The 23,726-nt window shown below is 38.8% G+C and overlaps 3 protein-coding genes across 6 annotated transcripts in view; 2 read left to right on the top strand and 1 right to left on the bottom strand.

The window, feature by feature from the left end:
- Positions 1-20,916, bottom strand: part of LOC129774889 (cytosolic carboxypeptidase 6) — a 41,829-nt gene extending 20,913 nt beyond the window's left edge. Inside the window, exons 1-2 of one of the 2 annotated variants that reach the window (XM_055778939.1) lie at positions 20,617-20,916; positions 20,188-20,563 (exon numbers count right to left, since the gene is read on the bottom strand). In XM_055778939.1, coding sequence (XP_055634914.1) covers positions 20,188-20,206 — 19 coding nt within the window. In that variant the 5' untranslated portion in view covers positions 20,207-20,563; positions 20,617-20,916. The remainder of the gene's footprint in view (positions 1-20,187; positions 20,564-20,616) is intronic. The other variant, XM_055778938.1, reaches the window with a different exon arrangement.
- Positions 6,063-8,355, top strand: LOC129774888 (ionotropic receptor 75a-like). 3 transcript variants are annotated; one of them, XM_055778936.1, is made up of 5 exons: positions 6,063-6,793; positions 6,851-6,978; positions 7,033-7,627; positions 7,691-7,844; positions 7,899-8,355. In XM_055778936.1, exons 1-5 carry the CDS (start codon positions 6,134-6,136, stop codon positions 8,264-8,266), a joined length of 1,905 nt encoding a protein of 634 aa, XP_055634911.1. In that variant the 5' UTR covers positions 6,063-6,133; the 3' UTR covers positions 8,267-8,355. The 3 variants fall into 3 exon arrangements, with proteins under 3 accessions (XP_055634911.1, XP_055634912.1, XP_055634910.1); XM_055778937.1 differs by having other exon boundaries at positions 6,063-6,527; positions 6,582-6,793; positions 6,851-7,627; XM_055778935.1 differs by having other exon boundaries at positions 6,851-7,627.
- On the top strand, positions 10,964-13,227 carry LOC129774890 (ionotropic receptor 75a-like). The gene is made up of 7 exons (XM_055778940.1): positions 10,964-11,079; positions 11,137-11,639; positions 11,700-11,827; positions 11,887-12,060; positions 12,117-12,343; positions 12,406-12,617; positions 12,671-13,227. Exons 1-7 carry the CDS (start codon positions 10,995-10,997, stop codon positions 13,187-13,189), a joined length of 1,848 nt encoding a protein of 615 aa, XP_055634915.1. The 5' UTR covers positions 10,964-10,994; the 3' UTR covers positions 13,190-13,227.
- Positions 20,917-23,726: the final 2,810 nt, after the last annotated feature.

Here is a 23,726-nt window from a genome sequence, read left to right on the forward strand (position 1 = left end):
AGGGAAAACCTGGGGCTGTCGGATTAAGATGTCGGACAGCCAAACCACCATCCAGAGGATTGGCTTGCGAGAAGGATTTCGATTATTTCGGGCCAGTAAGGAACTTGTGATAAAAAGTCGGGAGGGGGATAATGAGGTTCTTACGAAGTACGAAAAATGTATCCTCATGGACGACGAAACGTAAGTGAAAATGGATTATGGGCAGCTCTCCGGACAAAAGTTCTAGAATGCCACTGGTCCAGGTGATGCTCCTAGTATGTTATAATCCGTGTGTGCCGATAAATTCGCAAGAAAGCTTATAACCTGGCAAGGTATTTGTAGCTGTGGACCAAAAACCCAGGTTTTCGTGGCAAACAAGTAATGGGGACTTGAATCCATAATCCAAAATGTGAAAGCAAGAGTGCCTTAAACAACGTATTTTTTCGGACATTAAAGCTCACAATGAACCTGTAAAGTTTTGTTCTGATTTGGTAAGCTACATGAAAGCGGAGAATTACTACAGTGATGTCAAGTCAACGGTGTCGATTAAGATTAAGAAATATTGGTCAATTATCAAAAAGAAGTTGAAGGAAAGTGGAGAGGTGGCTCGGGATGCGACAGAGATGAAGAGATAACGGAACAAAATGAACGCTCAGGTTAGCCAACGAGCGGTATTCGAAGAAAAGTTCGAGATTTCATCAAAATCAAATAGGAATGATTTTTTCGCTATTTCTCCTTTGAAGTACAATGAATGACCTTCATCTTGAATCAAAATTTTTATTTCATCATCCATGATAGATCCGTTTTTTGCGTCCAGATATGAAACAATTCAAGCATTAATGTAGCTGCGAGGCACAATTTTTATATACCACTGCGAATCAGGGACGCGTAAATCGATCGCTCGAAATGAAAACGCAGTGTTCGTTCTCCGGACACTTCGGAGAGAAGAAAATATTGCAACTTAAGCTCCGTCGGCATCTAACTTATAAGATATAAGAAAAGCCAACCGCTTCTTCTATTACTTTGAGGCGAATGAATTCAATTATGATTCTATAATTCATCATTCTATTACACAGTCTTCTCTGGCCAGCGAGCAGTCAACAGTTTTTCATGATGTTGATATCACATATAGCGGTTTAAAAAAAATGAGTGGGTCATATCTGTGATATAACTGCAGGGTTGGCGTGGAACCACGGTTGGTTCAGTTGGGGCGTTTAGATAACGCTTGAAATTATACAGTTTTTTAATTGCTTATCTCAGGAAGAATTACATTACATAATTGTGATAGGTACGTAGAAGTACTTCCTATGAATTGATGCAAACATCTTTCTGATCTATTAAGAAATGTTCGAGTTATAAGCATTCAAGAGAGTGACAGCAATTAATTTTAAGATAAAGTTAAGTTCATTATTAAATTTAGTTCCTCTAGTTCATTGTGCGTGTTTCTCGTCCTAGAGACACTGATGAGAGAGGAGATATTAGAACTTAAGCTCTGTCGTTTGTTACTTAAAACAAGTTATTCGTGATAAATGAAGAGACAGAATGTGCGCAATGCATACTCAATGCAGTACGTGCATTGGAAATAAGTACACAAATTTCGCCACATGACCAACCTGTATATTGTTCTTGCGGTCGTGTCCTTGATACAACTCCTTTCTTCAATATATTAGAAACTATCCTTTTCGGCCCAATATCACCTCCTTTGACAGTAGACCAAGCATTTATTAATTGCAAAAATATTAGAACTCTAAAATGAACGCCGAGAAATTCTAAAGTTATTGATTTTACTATAAATACGATCTAAACCATTATGTTGTCGAAAGAAGGATACAATACATCCATCACAGTTGATCTTTTGAATTGTTTGATATCTTTGAATTTCATACTTTTAAGTATCACCTGAAATATTTTCTTTTGTCAGAGGTCATCAGAATTAATTGATACCACATCAATCATATCGGTCCATTAATGACAACCCCCACGGGGTTGTTGTTTCTATTCAAACGAGTTCAACCAGCGATGAGCGATATTTTTTTCTCTCATCTTTCGCCATTGGAGCAAAGGAATGTTCCTTTCCCCAAGGATTGCGTGTTTATTGTTCGTGCTTTACATTTCTACAAGTGCCGCAAAAGTGAACCCGCAGCTGGTGTTAGAATTATTTACGGAACGACGCCAGAAAAGTATTGTTTTCATTCACCATGATTAAGATGTTCAATGTTCAGTATTCTTTATTGTTTCAGAGATGTTCAGGAAAGGCATTCAAAATTCAGAAAGAGCATTGCGCTAAACACTAGCGTCGATGTGTTTGGTCAAATTGTAGATTAGTAATGTACTACATGGGCTGAAAAGTCCCGGGATTTTTCAACAGATGGCGCCACTGAAAAATGAACAAGATTCATTCCGAGAGGTTCATCTAGTCACTAGTGTTGAGTCTCATGAAATTTCGTTTATTTGTCCACAAACTACAGTTGTTTTAGTTTCACTACCTGAGCATTCGTATAGAAAATGGAAAAAGGGGAGTATTGTATTTTAATCAAACATTGGAAAAACTCCTGAACAATCCATGCAGTGGTTGAGGAAATGTTATTCCACTTCTGTTCCTTCGAGAACAACAGTTTATCGGTGGTTTAGTTAGCTGAGACCGTAGGCATTTCAAAAGAACGAGTGGGATACATTTTGTACGACAGTTTGGACATGAAAAAGCTGTCCGCGCGATGGTTGCCCCATTTGCTGGCCATCGACCAAAAACAGCGGCGCGTTGATGATTCAACAGCTGCTTTGGCGTTGTTGAAGCGTAATCGAGCGGATTTCTTCCCACGTTTTGTGACAATGGATGAAACTTGGATCTATTATCACACTCCTGAGTCAGAAAGGCAGTCTCCAGAGTGGCACTAAGGCATATGTAGTACGAATTGAAATTTTGGAAACTCGTTATACCAAGTGTATTGCCCTCGAAGGAAATTAAGCTGTTTTGTTGTTGAGATGTTGACACCAAAAGCATGGCCGCCTAGGACGGGGCTGGTTCAAACACGAGCAATGCATTTCTGGAACCGTTCGACTAATGCCGTTGGTTCGCCGTGTTGGCTATAACAGTTGCATTTTCGATTGGTTTGGAGGTTACACTTTGATTTGAAGGATAGCTTCCCGAGAGTGCTTTCTAGCCATCATTGGAGTTTTCTGCGAGCAAGACTATGCAGAAGTAGGATCTTTAGATGCAAGCATAGTGATTGCTTTCGTGACGCTATGTTTCTCTGCGTTGGTATACCAGTTCCATGGAACTATCATTGAATCACTATTGACACCAGCTCCGGAAAGTCTTGGAACAGTTCGGCAGCTAATTGATAGCAGAGTAGAGGTCCCATTATAACTAGATTTTCGCTATTATTAATATATTGCAATATACATATTCCTAGAGATAGTTTTGCGAATGATGGAGTATGCGAACTTCAGGAGATTTAAATTTTACCTCGACGACCACTGTACAGTGAGTGATTTCGAACCATACTATAATCGAAAATACTTTAGCCAGAAACCACTATGTCCAACGGATAATCTGGAGATGAAACAAATCGATGTCGAACAAATATCGAATGGTTTTTCCTTATTATCTCTGGTTGTGCTGATTAGTTTGGTTTTGTTGGTAGCCGAACGATTGTATCATCATTTCATATTTCAGCACTTGACATTTCATACAGAATTTGTTCACAAAGTGATTACGTCATATTCAGGGCATAAATCCAAATAAATGCGTGTGTAATGTCGGTGACATAATCGGAGAGACTTATGACTACACCAAGGGCTGTCAGTCTGAATAATTTATCGAATACCCGATTTGTTTTTCTGTATTTCTCAGCAAAATTTGCTTTTCAACGCTCCCTAAAACATCATTCCCCGAGGATTAATCCACAAATTCTACTGTGCAGCATCTCTCGTAGAACGGCAACAGTAAATTTGGAATCAACTGTGTTGGCGGAAACTATAACTATCGGAGCGAAATGAAATTTCACCTTCAGTTTCCAACCGAAGAAAACAGCTCACACTGCTGGAAAACTTCTTCTTCCCATCCGGCTTGCAATGTGTTATACTTTGACGCAACTTTCAATCCGGAAACAATGCACAAATTTGTGGAAATGGAATGATTGGTCGGAAATTAACCAACTACCAAAAAGCACAAAAGCACTCCTAAATTTACACAAGCTCTCCTCCAGCAAACACATTATTAAAATCAATTTGCTTTTTATTATTTTGGTTATTGCTTTAGAATGTATCGAAATGTTGTATTGAATTGTATTGAAATAACTCTTTAGTGAAAGGTTCGATCGCCCTGAAAAACCATTATTACAAAGCTGTGTGCTGGATCGATAATACGAGAGTGGTGGGTGACGGTTCTCCTCTGGATGCCAGGAAAATTGAAACTCGTTTGCTGCTGCTATTGGAATCTCTGCTGATTATATTGATTCTATTGCAATGTTCTCGTTCTCGTTCTGGTGTGAAATGCTTCTCGCTTAGAAAATGAATAATCGGTTCGGAACGGAGCAGCAAAATTTATCTACAACTAAATGTTTCGCTTATTTTCAGGCTTCCATTGTATTGAGCAAAACTGTTGTTTGTGCTAGCAGCATTAGGAAAGGAAAGGAGACAACAGACAACAGCTCGCTGTCTTGTACGTGTGCTGGCTTCATTGTCTTATTTTTCATATTTTGGATAGAATGATAGGAACGGTGGATAGCCACATTTGTTTTCACAGTTGTATTGATGTATTCTGCTGTTACTCTAGTTGCCTGCTTTGGTCGGTACAATTTGAGGAGTGCAAACATGGCCAATTAAAACGTGGGATTTATCGCGTTTAGATAATGCTTCACATTTCCCAATTATTCAATTGTTTATCTAAAAAAATATTTTATTTATTGTGAAATTTTCTAATTAATTGATGCAATTTTTGCGATCTATTAAGAAATTGTTCAGTTATAAGCGATCGAAATCTTCCATTATTTCCTACATGCTCAGTGTTAAGGATTTCATTTTACCTTCCATATCGTCCTGTTGGACGTAATTCTACATCAAAAACGCAAAACTATTGTCTGTTCATCGTGAATGAAAAAAATGTTGGACAAAATATGTAGACAGTAAAATACGGACGAGATGATTAAATCGAATCAAATGTTGAGAAATTTGGAACAAGATGAGGGAAAAGAGCTGGAGAAGGACTGTGTCTTGCATACTGAGTACGTTCGCAAAGACCGTGAACTAGAAGCCGTCGGGCATCGAAATTGTCAACCTTTCCCCCTCTGTTCTTGAAACTTTCTGTGCCTAACGCTGCTAGGAGACCTCGTCGAAGCTACCCGATGGGGTGAAAAAATTCGTCAGCACTTAGCTCGGACCTGTAGACCGGCTGCGGAAATGTTTCAACGCTGAACGTCATTGATGACTTAGATGACATTCTAAGGAGAACTTCGCCTTGTTAGCGTAGTATCGTTTATCAACATTTATCAATTAACGTAGTATCAACTTGTGTCATTCTAATCACTACTTAGTAGATGTCTATGTAAAATAACACGCCTTGATTGTATACTGAGTGATAATCTCGAAGATTCACATGTACCAGTATAAGTCGGAAAAACTTTCTTCGTTCATTCACCTTAAGTGTTTAATTTTAGATATTTTGTAGCAGTACATAGTTAAAATTGATCAATTGTTGTTGGTAACGATGCCAATTGACAGTTTCGTTGTACTTCCGAAGCGATTTGGCCGTAATGTATACATTCAAAAATGAACTTATTCCGGATGGCGATGAAAAAAACAATAGATAGTCCATCCAATCCAAAAGTAGTTGTCCCCAATAATCAAAGTCCTACGTCAAGCTTCCGTCCGTGTCTCTAGGCACAGACCCTTCTACTATTTCGACACACTTTACGACTCATTAGCATAAAATATATAAACGATTATTCACAAATAACACAACAGAAGTAAATGTTGTCGATGAAACACTCAGGTACCCTATTTTAGACTACATCAAATAAGTTATTCAAAGAATAAATGCTTTTAATCATTGTCAACATGCTACTTTCTTACTGACAGGATAATGATGCAATCTTATTGGTAAAGCTTTGCCAATGAACCGCTATTTAAAGGCTCCCTTTCAACGTTTAAGAATATGTTTCGTGTGTTCCACGCGTCTGTAGACTCAGAAATGAAATATTTTTTACTATTTACTCTTGCCTGTGTGGAGATGTCTCATTCTCATCATTTTTTGATCGCAGACTTGCTGAGCAGTGAACACATTGATGTGGTTATTTTGTTCCAGTGTAACACTACCCAATTATTCTCTTTGATAAAGTATTTAAATATAAAAGGCCTGAGATCGCTGCAAATCATCGACACAAATTCATCCAGATTCTACATGGATCATGAGCGCTTTATGTACACTGATCATCATCGCTTTGGTCTTGTTCTGGACTTGAGCTGTCCGCGAGTGGATGAGTTGTTAGTTTTTTGCTCAAGTCACGCCTATTTCAATGCGTCGTACAGTTGGTTTCTATTAGCAGAAGGTAGTAATGCGGATTCTGGATATGAGTTGCTTGATACTCTGAATATAAATATAGATTCGCGCGTTACGATTGCGGTCGAACAAGACCGGGAATTTTTGAACTACAACTTGTACGATGTCTACGGGACGATAAAAAAACGTGGAGGAAAAGTACACATTTTACATGCAGGAGTATGGAATATAACAGCGGGTCTTCGTAGAATTCGTCCTGTTTCCTATCGAAGAAGCAACAATTTGAATGGAATATATCTGTGGGCAGCTATAACTGTGGGTGGTTAAGGTTAAGAAAATTACTAGTATTTTATCATTTTTGTTCCCCCACAGACCTTGGGTGCACCCAGAAATGTTTCACTGGAAGAATATCTGCGCTCGTTAACGTTACCCAGAAGATATTCCTCGGATCGCTTTGGTTACCGCATAAGCACATTGTTGAGCTACCATCTTAATTTCAGGTATCTTCACGGAAATTGCGATATTTTTTCATCTGATATTTTCCATTTTTTTAGCATCAAGTTTATAACTACCAAAGGATGGTCTCTGGAAACACTTGGTACCAACTCCACAAGCGGCGTCATTGATCAAATGCAGCAAAATCTGGTGGATTTTTCAAGCTCGCCTTCAGAACTGAGAAAGGAACGACTGACGTCTTACGATCAAACGGTTCCAATGACAGCCGGCAAATTTTTGACCGTATTCCGGCATCCGAAAAACACTAGAACAAGAAACGTTTTTCTAGAACCATTCTGCGATGTTCTGTGGATAACGGTATCGATGGTGCTGCTCATTGCATCGATCATTCTTTTGACGAATTTTTACATGGAGCGGAAGCTGGATTGTATATACAACTGTCAATTCATGTTGGCGGTTCTGGGATTTTTCTGTCAACAGGGATACTCGGGCAAGGCATCATCCTGTGTTTCACGTATCGCAATTCTATCGGCGATTGTTTTTAGTGTTATACTTTTTCAGTTCTACACATCCTTCATGATTAGTTCACTGCTTATGCTGCCTCCCAAAACCATTCGAACTATGGATCAGCTCCTAGCAAGCGATTTGAAGTACTCGATCGAAAATCTACCATATAATCGAGACTTTTTCAATGTGGGTAAATCAATATTACTAACGAATTTCTTGTAGAATGATCGATTTTGATTGATTCCACAGAAGACCAACCGAACAGTTCTTGTTCAGTTGTATAAACGAAAGGTGCTCCCGAATAAATTTGGCTTTGTGAACATCAGCACCGGAATTGAGCTAGTGAAGCGTGGAGGATATGCATTTCATTGTGACCTATCATATGGAAACACGTGGATCATGGGTACGTTGTTTGATATATTCCACATACATTTTAAGTATTCATAACGCATTATAGAAACCTTCGAGGAACGAGAAATATGTCAGCTACAGGAGCTTGTTCTCTATCCATTTCGACCGCTGCACATCGTGGTACCAAAAGGTAGTCCACTGAAAGAGCTTTTCACGGTTACCCTTAGAAAGTTGCTTGAGACCGGATTGGCACAATATTATAGAAGAAAATTTTACGTGGATAGACCTCAGTGTATGACGCGGCATTTCGCTTCTGGAGCTATAAGTTTTCTGGACATTTCCAGTCTGTATTGGATGCTGGCTGCAGGTTGCGCTTTGGCAAAGCTCATTTTAACCCTGGAGGTGATTGTGTCTCGTGTGAAAATCAATCTGAACAAGAAGACCGTTAAAAATTATCATGCTTGGATTGATTAGATTCGTAACATCCCACTTGATAGTTCTAGCATTGAATACTCATAGGCTGAACTGTAAATAAAACATGTAAAATGAAAAATGTAGCAAAACAAAATACACAATTGCAGATTGCGCAGCAAGTTTATCATGTTTCATTGGTAATGTGTGTTCTTTGTCTGTAGAATGATCACCAATACATTTGTATAATTTTATTCTGAAACTCCCAGTTGAAAAATTCTCTACCAGCTTCTCTGATGTTTATCCGTGTTGTGTTATCCGTATCCGTGTTTTGGGAACATATATTCTTTCAAATATACACTGGGAATTTGTAATTTAGGAGCTTCCCATTGAACATTTTTCAATTCTTTTGAAGTTGGTACTTTCGTCAGTGGTCCTAATGTCAAATTTGAGCGGAATCTGTCATTGAGTTTGTTCACAGCGACATTAAAAACAAAATAACTTTTTTTTGCACCGCGTTTTTTGATATTATGTTATCCATTCGGAATTCCTTCCGGAGGGTCGAACGGTCAATGAAGAGTATTACCTTGGCTTAACGAGGCGTTTGAGAGAGAAAGTTCATCACAAGCTTCCGGATTTGTGAACGAACTTTTGACTAAAAGTTGCACGAATGTGATTGAACAACGATTCTCCGTTTGACTTTTCCTATTTCCGAAAAACATATTACCGCTTGGTGGGACCCATTTTGGCAGCCCTGGAGACATAAAAACGAATTCGCTGACAAAATACTGCAATCTTTAGGCCTGATCTTGCTTCCTGCAAGAAACAAAAGTTCCGAAGTTACGAAGTGCTGTCGATATGACATGAAATCATACCCTTTCTTCACTCTCGGGAATATGAATGGTGAACTTTACCGGAAGGTATGTCTCCAAAAACGTGTATCCATAAACACTCGGGCATTCGACCTTGGACTGGTATCGCGAGAACAATGTGGGATTTGAGGAAAAGGATAAAATTATTTCAAATAAATTCAAATTATTCGCAAATAAAACCTGTTAAAGAATTTTTGAAAGGGCGACTATGGAAGAAGGACAAGGGAGCCGATGACCTTTGGCGGTTCAAAAAAGACTGGACATCGATGGGATGGTTGTCCAGAGCCTAATGACGGATGTTAACAAGCAGGTATGATCATTGGCAAAACCTACCGGAACCTAAATAAAATTGGGGTGTTATTTGTTTCTTGTATTTCTAAGTTTAATCGTCTAAACATAATATTTCCTCTTTTGTAATTATGATTATTCAAAAGAGAATCTTTTTATTAATATTCAACCAATATTTCACCTTCCTGGATTGGATGAGAGAAAAGTTGTAGACTAAAACATGAACATGAGCCATGAGTTTATATAGATAGAACAAAATATTTCTGTAACGAATAAATGCATAAATCTGTATTTGGTACAATTTACATGTTCATGTTTCAGTGTATAACTTTTCTTTGATCGAGCACAGGAGGGTATAATTCTGTTAGAGTATAGATAAGTGATTTCTTGTTCGAATAATCATAATAATGAAGAAGTAAATACGATGCGTTCATGATGAATTTCAAATTTATTACGTGACGCAACTTGCATGCAAGTTTTGTGTCCCTCGCTAACTTCACAGAAGTTTTTGTGTTGTAACCCCAAGTATGACACCCTTAAATAGTGTCAATAACCAGCGTTCAAAGAACATGTGTTCTTATATTATTCCGAAATAGAATTACATGCATTACATCTTTAAATACAATGTAAAAGTTAATAAAATCACTAACCTAGCCAGTTATCAAAGTTATCATGTTATCATGCCGTGTTCCAAATAAACAAGGGTTCAATTCCCTCCATGTCTGATGAGTAGGAATGGGAGAGATTATGAAACAACATCGGATAACGTGGCGGATTCCTATTCGGCTCTCGAAAAAGCAGCACGCTAAAAAAACAATACGGAAAAAAACTAATACAAAATTTCAATTTCAAGACAAAATAATCCAGAAAAGTTCGGGCAAGTCAACGGGTAATCTTTCATGTCATACAACTCAGTCATTGCCTAAGAGCAGAGAGTTTCTCGACGGAATACCTGAAGTTCAGAAGGAGGAATCATCCAGGACATCGTGAACTAGCTGCAGCAGTAGAGACGTTACTTGAAGTTACTGCAGCAGTAGAGTGGTTACTTGGGTGGATTTGGAGACAATATAATGTTATAGGCACGATCAATGTTAAGGTTAGGTTAGTCCAAACCATGTTTCGTTGTGATTCACACGTTGAGCGTTGCATCGGTCCCTGACACTGAATTGTCATTGTTTTTCGAGCAGGTCGCATCGGACTGACAGTTACTGCGGCAGTTACGACAGCCACAAAGTTAGAAAATGATTTTTAGAAAAGTCAACTATCGATTCGCGTGGACCGACGTGTCTGGACCAAAAGTTCATTGTAGGTATCCTAATTCGACCGGACCTCAAGGTGTTAAGAACGCCTCACATCTGAAACGACCACGAGTCCATGAGTCAGATTACAATCATTAACGAACAGGAAGTTCGGTAAAATGCTTGCAATGATTCACATTTCTGCCGCAAACTTTTACTCAACGCTATTAGAATGTCAAATGAAATTGCCATTCATTCCCATTCTCATTAAAAATGCAAGGCGATTCGAGTATCGTTTGCTATAAATCCGATAGTTCTACTGGGTGAACAGAGGAGACGAAAATGAAGCTCCTAACTATTATATTACTTCTGGGTGATTTTTCCCTCGCAACTATGAATGTGAATCTGCTGAAACACTATCTACAATGGCAACATTCGAGAATACTCATAGTTTTTCATTGTCTCGAGCAAAATGAAGGTAAGCGGAGCAAAGATTTTCAAATTGTATTGATAAGGTGTTGGATATTATTTTCAGATGTTGTTCCCTTATCTAAGCAAATCACTACTTCATTCAACGGTCAAACACACTATGTGTCTATTTCGAGCTTTATACACAACACATGGGATCACCACCATATCATGCGATATCGATATCACACGTTGGCGCTAACGATCGACATGGATTGTGCCAAGACGGAGAAGGTTTTTGAGTGCGCTTCAAACGGTGCATATTTCAACGCCTCATACCATTGGCTTCTATTTGGGAATGACTCGCTGAGTTCTGCTACCTGTTTACTGGATGAGCAAAATTTAAATGTGGATGCTAAAGTGACTTTGGCTGTTCCCAGAGAGAACATGACGGACTCCGTGTATGACATTTATGACGTTTATAGTACGATGAGAAAACGTGGTGCGCCACTGAATGTTACGCTACTGGGAAACTGGAGTGACTCTGTCGGGTTCGACTTCATCGTTTCTCAATCCGAGTACGAACGACGGCTCGACTTTGGTGGGATATGGCTGACAGCGGCGGTTACGGTAATTGGAACTGACATTCACAGCGACGATCATTTTTCAGGGATATACAATTATTTCCAGCCATTGAATCAAGTCCACAACACGACTTTGTTGGGACATCTCACCAGTAATGACCCTGTGCATACGTATGCGCTCCATAGGTTCGGCTATCGAATGTGGGAGATTGTGAAGATGAAACACAATTTCACGTAAGTTGTACTTATATTTGTGACAAGTCTAGTTGAATCATAATGTACTGTTAGCATAGATTTAAAATGGTGCGGTGTTCAACTTGGGGATTATCCAAAACTGACGGAAAATCTAACATTGGAATAATAGGTCAGTTAGCAACAAAACAAGTCGATTTAGCGATCAACACATTAACCTATACTAAAGAAAGAGTACCAATCCTCGATTATACTGTAACAGTTGGTATTGCCAGGTATGTCTATCACACTGTTCGGTTCTTCGGAATTATTATCACTTTTCCTCGATCAGGATGCTCTTTGTTTTTCGACATCCACGGAAGTCCCACGCTAGAAACATCCTCCTACAACCATTTCGTAAAGAGCTGTGGTTGGGTATGTTTGCGATCGGTTTGTTTGCTGCCGGAATTTTATTTGTCAACTTTTGGGCGGAAAGCTGCAAGAATTCTCTAGACGAGGAAGTTCGTGATAATCGCAAACAAACAATGCTTATCATTATCGGAATCCTTTGTCAGCAGGGTAATGTTTGGTGCTTTCAACGTTGCTTTCATCTTTATCTCAGCCTGATGATTACTATATAGGGTTTGCCAGTAAAACGATATTCAGTTCTACGAGGATAACACTCTTCAGTATGCTGCTATTTTCGATTTTGGTGTACCAATTCTATTCTACGTACATTGTTGGATATCTTCTAATAATTCCCCCCAAAACTATGACCACATTGAAGCACTTACTGGACAGCAACCTTAAAGTGATCATTGAGGACCTGGAATACAACAAAGATTACCTCAACGTAAGTAATTATGGTTCGAAAGTTCGTGCATCTGCAGTTTCTTTTTGTTGCAGAAAACCATGGATCCAGTCGCTATTGAATTATACAACCGGAAAATTCTTAACAATGAAAATGTCTACGTAAATGTAAAGGAAGGGATCGGGCTTGTGCAAAGAGGGGGATATGCCTTCCAGTGTGACACCGCTTACGCCTACCCTCTAACCAAGAGTACATTCACCGATGATCAGATTTGTGATCTACAGGAGGTTTTTCTGAATCCGCTTAGACCGATGTTCCTACCTCTGCCTAAAGGAAGTCCCTTCAAGGAAATGTTTCGAGTAACCCTACGCAGGAGCGTGGAAACCTCGATTGCACACTACTGGCAGAAGCACTTCTTCAGCGATAAGCCTAAATGCGCCCGCAATGATCTGGAAACAACAGTTGTGGATTTGGACCATGTTTCGACGTTGTTTTTTGGATTTTTATACAGCATTGTTGGCAGTATCTGCATTCTAGGGGTTGAACTGATGCATCGCAGAATGTTAGTCCGTCGCCAGTGCCAGCCAGCAAAATTTCCAATAACTACTGAATAGTCTTTATGTTTTCCATGACGTTTGATTTTCCGAAATTGCTCCTGAACGACAAACTGCGAATCTCTCTAAGAGATTGAGAAGAATTATGTACTACAAATCTGGAACAATAGGGTAAATCGTGACTCGGAATAAATACAACCTACAGAAACATATAGGAATAAACATTGAAATTAAAAAAAGGTTCAAGTAATGTTATGGCCAATGTTAAATGAATGAAGAGCGTAATCTTTTTTCGGCCTTAGCCGTGGATTTTGCAAAAAACTGCACAATTTACCGGCATTGTTTAGGTGTCAGTCTAGTCATGATGAAAGGACAAATCAAGCTGAACATAAAACAAGCGACAGGTGTCAAAATGACGCACGTATCAAAAAGCATAACTATTTAAATGTCTATGTAAGCCACCCATTACATAAAATATGAGTTTATTTTCAGGTAAGGTTGTAGAATTGATTCGAAAAGCATGTTTGTTTTCTGGCATGGATTTGACAGAAAACTGGTTCAATGGGTGGACCCCATTATGGCATTATGGGTGAGTCTTGTCTTAGATATTTCTTTTCGGACTTTGTAAATAAACTATTTGACCGACAGTGTGGACAAAATTTTGAAGTGGGTACCGCTCAAGATAAAGAAAAAATGACTAGAAAAGTGATGTCCGAGAAACGACCGCATTGAAAACGAAGGGTTGGTAGCATTGATAAGGACCGATAATTAAATGCTCGCACTGAGTCAGGATATCAGTAAAACGATTCGCAAAGCAATAAAAAGCCAATTTGAATAGATTACCAAATTAAATTTCTTTATTAACATGTACTGTTGATGGCTCGCTGTCCAGAGCGACACTGGAATACAGAACATATTGAATATCCAAGTAGTTTTTCAGTATCTCTTAGTAAAATTTCATCTTCAACGCTACCAAAAACATAATTTCTCAAAGAAAGAATGCACAAAATATACTCTGGATCCCCTTTTGCAGAACGGCAACAGAAAATGTGAATCGAATCGATTGTGTGGTAGTAAATACCTGAAATGCGCTGCACTTTGACGCCACTTTTAACCTGGACCCAATGTTCGAATTCTCTAAGATTGAATGAAAAAAAAGGCAGCAATAAGTCATTCACGATTCATAAGTCATCCCGCTAGTGGCAGTTGCAATGACACTTTTCAAAGCCGAGCGTTTAGTTTGATTAGTGGTACGTTCTGTTTAACAATAGAACTACCGACCGGTCAAAATGACTGATTGTATCTGGGGATTGCATTACCGTGCCAAAATTTCAATTACCGGTTATTCGGTAATGAAAATTTCATTACCGGTAAAACCGGGGAGAGGAGTGTCAAACCACTATAGAAATATTTATTGCCTCCTAAAAGCTCCATCTACCAAATTTGGTTCCTTTTGCTTGATTAGTTCTTGAGTAATGCAGACATTTGTGTTTCATTTGAATGGCGGCCCCCACTTAATGAAAGGGGAAAGGGTATCTAACCATCGTAGGAATGTTTCGTGCCCCCTAAATCCTCAACATTCCAAATTTGGCTCGCTTTGCTTGATTAGTTCCCGAGTTATGGAGACATCAATGCTTCGTTTGTATGGTAGCGACGAGGGGAGAAGAGTGTCTATTTACCATAGAAACGTTTCTTGACCCCTAAAACCTTCACGTGCTAAATTTGGCTCTATTCGCTTGATTAGTTTTTTTAGTTGTGCAGACATTCATGCTTCATTTGTATGGTAGAACCCCCACTATATGTTTCATTTGAATTCTTGATGAATTTTCGAGTAATGTAGAAATTTGTTTTTCATTTGTATTTGTATGTATTTGTATTTTTGTTATCCCATTTTTTATTTATTTATTAGGTTCATTAGCATTTTAGCTGTAACAGAGCCGGGTTTGAATCGTGTACATGTACATATGTTTATGTTTCTATAAATTGTAAAATTACACAGTAGTTAGTAGTAGTCATTTAGGCTTTAAGTTTTCTGTTCCATTACATTATGGTAAATTACACAGTAGTAGCCATTTAGGCGTAAGGGTATTCTTTCTGTTCTTCCATTGTTCAGCAGACCGGACAGCGGAGACAGTTGATATTGATCATTGTTGGGTTATTTATAGAAGAGCAGCCCGATGTGTCTTGCAGAGCAGAGCAGTTGTATGGATGAATCGATCTTTGCGTGGACGTAGTTATTCTATAACAACACAAAGATGGTCAATTGAGGGCCCTGAGTTTGAACTCACGATCGATCGCTTGGTAAGCGAACGCGTAACCAAGTGGCTACGAAGACCCCCTTATTTGTATTTGTATTGTATGGCAAAATGATTATTCATATACGGGAACAAATCTGCATATACGAAACGTCCTTCTGCAATCCTTCCAACAGGGCTCCAAGCAGCTGCCTCGAAATTTCTGATGATTGCTCCGATAGCTGTTCTAGCGTAAATTGCAATCTGACTTCAGCTTCATAAAGGGTGCATTTCTTCGAGGGCATCAACCAATTTCTTCATCGCTGAAACTTATATTGTGTTTCGTTTTCAGATCGAGCGGCGATTTTTGAGCTGAAATTCGGAGGTCGTAGAATCGACGGAACAGTTGTGATTTTCCGATCTAATTTGTTTACATTATAGCTTCATCGGAGCAAGCGCTACGCAATTGACCCATTCCAGCGTGACGTGACAACGGTTTGACTAACTAAAAACAGGTTTTTTCTCGTTTTCATGTATACATCACACGATTTTCAAATGGTGAACGATTTAAAAGTGAATTTGAGAAAATTTCCTACAAGAATCTTCAGTTGAAGAATATTTTGCAGTTGAATTCGCTTGTTGCCAGCCCAATACTTTTGTGACGTGACAACACCTGTCTTTTTGCGGATTCCGACTTTTGAACATTAATGTTGTATTTTCAGTTCCGTTTCAATACATACAAATGAAGTTGTTCTATGATTTGGCAATGAAAGATGAACGAATATTCCTGTATACTCAGTTCTTCAAAAAACTCGCAAGAACATGCATTTTGACGGCATGCATTTTGTGACGTGACAACGCGCTCTGTGCGAATAAACAGTCTCCACGAAGCGTTGTCACGTCACACAATCAACAAGTTGTAATGAATAAGATTTTCAGTGTATTGTAGCAAGCGATATACTATTTTTTATGTTTTTTATTACTCTGAATACTTCTTACTTTCCTCTGAGATCTCCCCTTCCCCTTCCGAAAGCCCATCCTATAGGGGGAAGTGGTCCAAACGCAACCGTGCTTCCTACTGAATTTTCAATGGTGTCATAACGCTGACAATTTGATAAGGCGGCGGTGACACTGGATGCAGAAAAGTGGTCGTACGAATTGTATGCAATAGTGAAGCTAAACAACCACATTGAGTTGTATTGGTGTGGTTACATTGCTTCCCCCTTGCTTCGTTCGTATTCGTCAGCTTCTATCGAACAAAATTGTTTGTTTCTATTCGTACAATCAAATTTTCGTGCGTACTCCTATCCAAAGTAACCTTAGCCTAATATGGAGAATTCTCTTCATTCTAGCGTTTTAGCGCCATTTTACGTTTTCATTCCTCCAATGTCAGAGAAGAAATATATTCGACCTGTGTGCAAAATGAGTTCTATGTTCTTTTAGTTTGTGAAACATTGCGACATAAGGCAATTTTAATTGTTTATGGTATGTTCATCAAAAAAAAGCTGTATAATTTGAATCTACCTGTTAACTGTAATACACGGTATGTCTTTATTTGGGAAAAGTCGGGGTGGTCCAAAACCGACCTCCAGTTTTTATATCGTGATTGTTTAACACGTTCACTCTGGCGCTTGCAATCAATGGCTAGCACAATCCTGGTTCATCGAGTGGCGTTCACTACAGGGGGAACGCATTTGATTTTGCTAACAGAAACTTTTGATAAACTCACATACCTGTGCAAGGGCGTTTATGTTTGCGTATTGAAGATGACTTTGACTTTGACGTTGACTTCGATCGTTGATCGTTAATCGTTGATGTTTGCGTGTACATTTGTATGTGCACTTTCTTTGTATAACTCCACACACGTCGCTCTAAGGCTAGGTTCTTCCCACTCAAACATTATCTCCCTCTCACTTAAATTCTATCTCTCACTATCAAAAATTATTCTTTTTTTATTTCTCTTCGTGCACCCATGCTTATATGCCAACATTACCATTCACGATCGTATTGTAGGATTTCATGCCATTCCCGGCCTTTTATATCCGTTTTTAACGAACCGGAAGTCAACATCCTCGATTCTAAAATGGCATCGGAATACGACATTTGACTTCCGCTGGTAAGCTGATGGGTTCGTATGGGTTTTCCATATTTTGTTTCCAATATTACCATCAGCAAACCGGAAGTTGAAATAAGATTATATTTTTTTTTAAACGAAACGGTAATTAATGAAATTAATCATTAATGTTCAACAGTCCGAAACAGCAAAAAGTCAGGTGTTGCCACGTCACAAAAGTATTTGACTGACAACAAGCCAACCTTACTATAAAATATTCTCCAACTGATGATTCTTGTTGGAAATTTTCTTAATTTTACTATAACATCGTTTAATGTTGTGTGCTTTATTCGTGAAAACGCAAAAAAAGTGTTTGTAATGAGTCAAAATGTTGTTACGTCACACTGGAATGGATCGAATACTATTCGTTACGTGACAACAACTTCTGGAGACAGTTGATACTTCTCTATTTGTGGACCGATCTCAACCAAATTTTGTGGGTTGTTGACTTTCATTGTTTGCTCAGAGAAACCCAAGTATAAAAATGTTTGAACCTATGTTCATTTGATAAACTAAAAAAATGGTCTATTTTTGTGACGTGACAATGCTTCAAAATACCTGTTTTTCAAATGCTTGTTTCTCATAAATTACAAAATGGAACTTAGGTCCACCCATGGCTCTTCAAACAAGCATTCCATCACCCATTAAATGGTATATAGACATTGAAATTCGTTTAAGCATGTGCAGAGATATCTCAAGAAACATAAAAATAGTGAAAACCTAAAATATTTTAAATATAATTAAGTAGTTTTTTAAACTCGCCTCTCTCAAAGGTTGGTGCATAAAAATTAAATTTGTTGCAAAAAATTTATGATATAATTAGTGCTTATTCAAATAACGTCTTCAACTTTCTCCTGAAACTAGATTTGAAATTAAATTTTCTGGTGCATAACCTCATGGAATGGGTCAATTCGATCCTGCTCGCTCGAAACGAAAATCGCGGATCATCCGCCTGAAAGTTAGCAACACTTCTGAAATCCACAGTTCGTGACGCCCAGAAACCGGAATGATGCGGAATAGGCACTGTTGCCAGTGGATCCTAAAACAGATGCGAAAGCAGTGGGTCTTTTCAAACAGAACTCGAAACTGCCATCGAGGGCAGCGATGAAAAAAGCAAATATTTGCCAATAGCACGTCCAAAAAGTGGAGAAGTGGAATGAATAGTTCTAAACCTCAGGTTGTGCTGGACCAGAATGCAAAGCAGAATTTGGAGGCGAAGAATCGTTCGAGTAAACTGTACGAAAAATTGTTAACAAAATATGATTACGTTGTTATGGACGACGGAACGTATAACCTAGCTGTTTTTTATTTAAATTTATGGACAAAGATTGCTATACCTCAATGATAAGAAAACCTGCCAGTATACACCTGATATTTAGATTTATAGAAAATAAAACACATTTTCGGACCCCAACTAGATATTCGTGTTTGGATTTTTCATGTTCAAACATTAATTGTGCAATTGAGGGCATGGCAAGTACTCCGCTTTTTCAAGTTGCTTCCAATCTGCTGAATGAGTTTCAGCTGAAGCAAGTCATTTGTATTAAGGGGGTAGTACACTATGAACATCATAAAATATATATGATTCTCGCGATTTTTTTCAACGAGAAAATAAATTACTATGATTATTCTGATATCACAGTTGCATTAGGTATATATTACCTAACCAACAAACGAAAAAATTGTGTCAATTGGACTGTCTCCTGAATAGCCGCAACCGGTTTGTTGACCGGCAGCCAAAACCTTGTAAACTGGTGGGAGCTCTACAAGTTTTTCTAGTGGACCGATTTCAACCGATGATTTTTTTACGTAATCTTGGATATATTTCCTGTCATCGTATGTAGGATTTTTTCAAAATATTAATTTTTGACGAAATGGCGACAATTTTTGTAAAAGAATTGCGTTTTCGCCTCAAAAATCGAGGCCAAAAAATTCACCAAAATTGTATTTCCCAAAATATCAGAAAATCCTACGTACGATGACAGGAAATTAAGTGGAGAATCTGGGAAAACCTATTTCATCAAAATCGGATGGACCGTTCCGGAGGTAGAACTCCCACCAGTTTGAAAAACTTAGTTTCTAGAAAAACGGGTTTTAAATGTTGGATCCACACTTCTTACACAAGGACATAGTTCCACTAATTGGCTTGTAACTCCGGAATGGAGCAGCGAACAAACTTGGAATGAAAACTACAGTAAAGTAGACATCTCACAGAACATTTTAAGCCAGAAACATTTCCTCGATTTTTTTCAAGTTTCCATAGTGTACTACCCCCTTAAGCCAAAAGTAGCCTTGTTGGTTGGGCTCTGCGTCCTAATCGCACAATTAAGAGAGTGATTGATGACTTCTCAGCTACTATGTAACAAACCCTTCGAATAGGACTTTTAACATGTTGAGGGAAAGTGGTGCTAAACCGAACCATCCTTCTCGAACATGTTGAAAAAAGGTACCTCAGATTTAGTCTCTATATTATTTAGTCTTATATCCGATTATTAACCACACCAACTGGAAAAATATAAGTAAAATAGACATAAATTTCTCAAAAAAATATTTTGGGTGCAAATATTTCACCACCACCTACCCCTATTTATTTTGTTGTCTAGCAATAATGTTCCTATTTTCGTTTTTATTGCAGTACTTAATGTATCAGAAAACGGAAAGCGGAACTGGTAACGACGTATTTTATTTGATAAAAAGTTTTAATTACTTACCAGAACCAAAGTCTCCCATATTGTAAAGTTTCCGCCTTCAGGTGAATCACTGCAACATCCCAGTGTTTAATGTTAGTAGCTGTTTATCGCCTAATCGTCTTCTGAAAGGCAGGTTTGTTTTTTTCCGTTGCTATCTATTTTACAACCTTGTATTGATGACACACTTTTTTAAATGATACTGCCTCGTAGCTGCCTCTTCGATCCAGAGAAGCAGCTCATCCGAATTAATCAAATTATTGCGCTTATTTACGTAGCTGACATTGGCACATTGGCAGTCGAACGACCGCATTTCGGTTGATGAAACGGTTTAAAATATGAATACTAGACACGGAAAACCGCCAACCGTCTTTTTTCCACTCCGTTGCTATTCACCCGACTAAAACATAAACTTACATTAATTGGGATGAAAAAAATATATCTCACTTTTACAATTGTTACTACATCCACCAGACGCATTCACAACGTTCATTCCACTCTGATTGCTGTAGAATTAACAGGAGCAGTTAATCGCCTTTTAACACTACACCAATTGTTCTGGAGGATGTTCCCTGGAACAACAAATCAACCGTTGCTCTTCAAAGTTGAGAACATTCTGAGCAAAATGTTCGCAGCCGATTAGGTCTTCTTCTGTTGGGTAGACAAGGTGCTTATGCGCAGAAAGTTTTTCCAAGTATCCTTGTCGCTGCCGTGCAAACAAATTGACAAATTACCTTCGGCTGTTTCGGGGCAAAATAAATGCCATTTTTATGTGAAAACATTTTTCATCCGGCGGTATGGAGTAATTTATAATTCGTGTTGGTCACGTGTTTGATCGATAAGCGGTGCGGAACGGATAAGGTGTCTGCACATCAGCAGCAAACGCCGGGAAGAGGTACTATGGCATCGAAATGTCTCGTGGATGATGAAACTGTGCTAAAAATAGTGCGAATGAGACGCCAAACTACCAGGCCGTTTGTTGACTATTTTCCTTTGGGGTTAAGTAGTTTTTATTTTCATAGCTTGTAATCATGAACATCGTATTGAAATTTTACTCAAATCCCTGGCAGAAATGAGCAGATTAGTGTTTAATTCGATGGGAATGTTTATATTACATCTGATTACCCAGTATTAGAAAACGAATTACTGTCATGGCTTCACGACATGTTCAAAGCAAACAGTATGTACCAACAAATGAGAACATCTGTTGCAAAACATTGTTATCAGCTATTGATTTTTAACATGTTATGACGGCAAACTAACTGCCGCCGGCAAACATTTCTGGTTGATCCATATACTTGGAACATAAGAAAAATGTTTATCAAACACTTCTGCGCTTCCAGAGCAACGGAATGCATCTTTTATGAATGAACGGATAACCGCGCCTGCGTATAAACGTTGTTATGTTTCCATTTATCATCTGGTAATTGCGGCACCACGTGTGTGCCTTCAGAGATAAAAAGACCTATTTGTTTATCGATCAAAGTTTTGTCAGGTAACCTTTCGGTCCGGTTTTCTGAAGGCTTTGTGTTCACTTCGGGTTCGACCAGGTTCTGTCCAGGGGATTTTTGTCATAAAAATTTCTCCTGATTTGCACTGGTACAGGCGTAATCTTGAACTTGCCCCTAAGAATACAGTCAATGCGTTTTATTCGACATAGTTATTAACACCAAATACGGTACTTACGTGTTAACGTCACCGGAGCGCAATTTTTATTATGAATAATTTTTTTGACGTAGAACTACGTCTTTCATTAAGGGTGCCAAATCAGAAAACAGGCCACGTTTTTATGAAATAAAGTTAACGTTAATAACTATTTTTACCGAGAACGGATTTTAACGATTTACATACTAAACGAATCGGAAATTCCGTAAGATTTGTTTAATATGCTATACATTAGAATCCCCTGGTTTGTAAATGGTTAAAATTCAAGAAAACTTTAAGCGTTTCCATTTTCCCATACATTTGTTCTGTCCATTTGTGTGCTTTCCCGAACAGGGCTGTCAATAACGAGCAACTTATCGACGACCAACGAAGGGGAAATTGTAGAATTTAAAGTTTCCGTGAACAAAGGAAAAGTAGAAGAATGAAGGGGAATATCTGCCTAGAGTATAAACAGTGGATCTCGCTGAAGCAAACTTTAGAGGCGAATGAACTGCAAAGTTTAAAGCCTCTTAAAAACAAAGAAAGAAAGAAAGAAAGCAAACTTTCATTCGGCATCGGACTGTTAAGCAATCCAGTTCAATTTGCTTTCGCTGCGCTTCGATCTAAGATTGGACCCCACCAGTGGTAATCCAACTTGGATATCGTCGTTTGGTTTTTCTGTTCGTTTTTCGCGTTATTCGTATCGTGTGTTTTTCTTTCCGCGTCATAAATTGGACGCTTCGCGTAGTGTGTGATGAGCAAGAAGAGCCCTGCAAAAAACGAACGCATTGCCAGGGGCAATAAAATTTCGAGGCAAGCGTCATCTAATGATGCACGCGATGTTGGTGAAAAGCGCTCGCACTGAACCGAGCCTTCGCGAGTGTGACACCACATCGAACAACAGCGAAGTATGCGATTTCAATGCGTCGGTCGAAAATGTAAACGCCGTTACCCAGGCAGCAACCAAAATTTAGCTCCCCCTGCTGGCGGTGGAGGCGGTCGCTCTTGACAAACTCATCAGCGAATTCGCATCGATGGGTGTTACAGCAGAGTACATGCTGTGTGGCATAATTCAGTCTTTTTCTAAGCAGTTAACACGTTGAGCCCCGACCGAAATAGGGGACCGACAATGAACTTTTCTTCTGGCCCGTGTCGGTCCCAGCGAAACGATAGTGGGCTTTCCTAAATATCATTTTGTAACTTTGTTGTTGCCGTTCCCAATGTCGACACTATCCGAACGAGAGGTCTGCAGTCAGTGCGGTGAGATCGGCGCAAAAAAGGCGGACATTTCAGTGTCAGTCCCCAGGGAACGACGTGGGGCTTAACGTGTTAACATTGTTTGTTTTCCGTCATCATAAGAGCTTCGATGATGCCTTTGAGAATGCATCAATGCATCAACTGACATTATGGCGAAGCAGGCGTAAGGGTTGTGCACCAAAAAATTATTTGGGGAGTACCAAGCATCTTGAATGTCTCACTGGAATGTTATAAGTTATTTGGGTTCGCGTGCCAGTCGCAAAACTGCCTTCAACTAGGATTGCATTTGCGCTAATATTGATCATAATGAAGCATTGCTACTGTTTTCGAGGTTGTTATTAACAATAAGAGTTTATTTAGCTTGTTTAGTTACCAAGAAAGTAAATGTCGTTCTGGAATTTTGTATGTGATTAGGTTTCGCTTGCCAGTAGCAAAATTCCTCCACTAAGGGTGACAGTTGTTTCCATGCGGTGCCAAAGATATATTGATGTAATTATGAGATGTGGAATAATGGTGCTGGTGCAACATGTATACAATCTACTGTGGCCGAGACTGTTTTAATTGCGAAAAAGGACACCGGAATAATGTTCGAGGTAAACTTTCAATGCATTGACATGAAATAAATTGCGACATACGATCAGCTAGTGTATTGTTTTGCAAGG

The sequence above is a fragment of the Toxorhynchites rutilus genome, chromosome 3 (assembly GCF_029784135.1).
Source record: "Toxorhynchites rutilus septentrionalis strain SRP chromosome 3, ASM2978413v1, whole genome shotgun sequence".
Classification (NCBI taxonomy): Eukaryota; Metazoa; Arthropoda; class Insecta; order Diptera; family Culicidae; genus Toxorhynchites; species Toxorhynchites rutilus.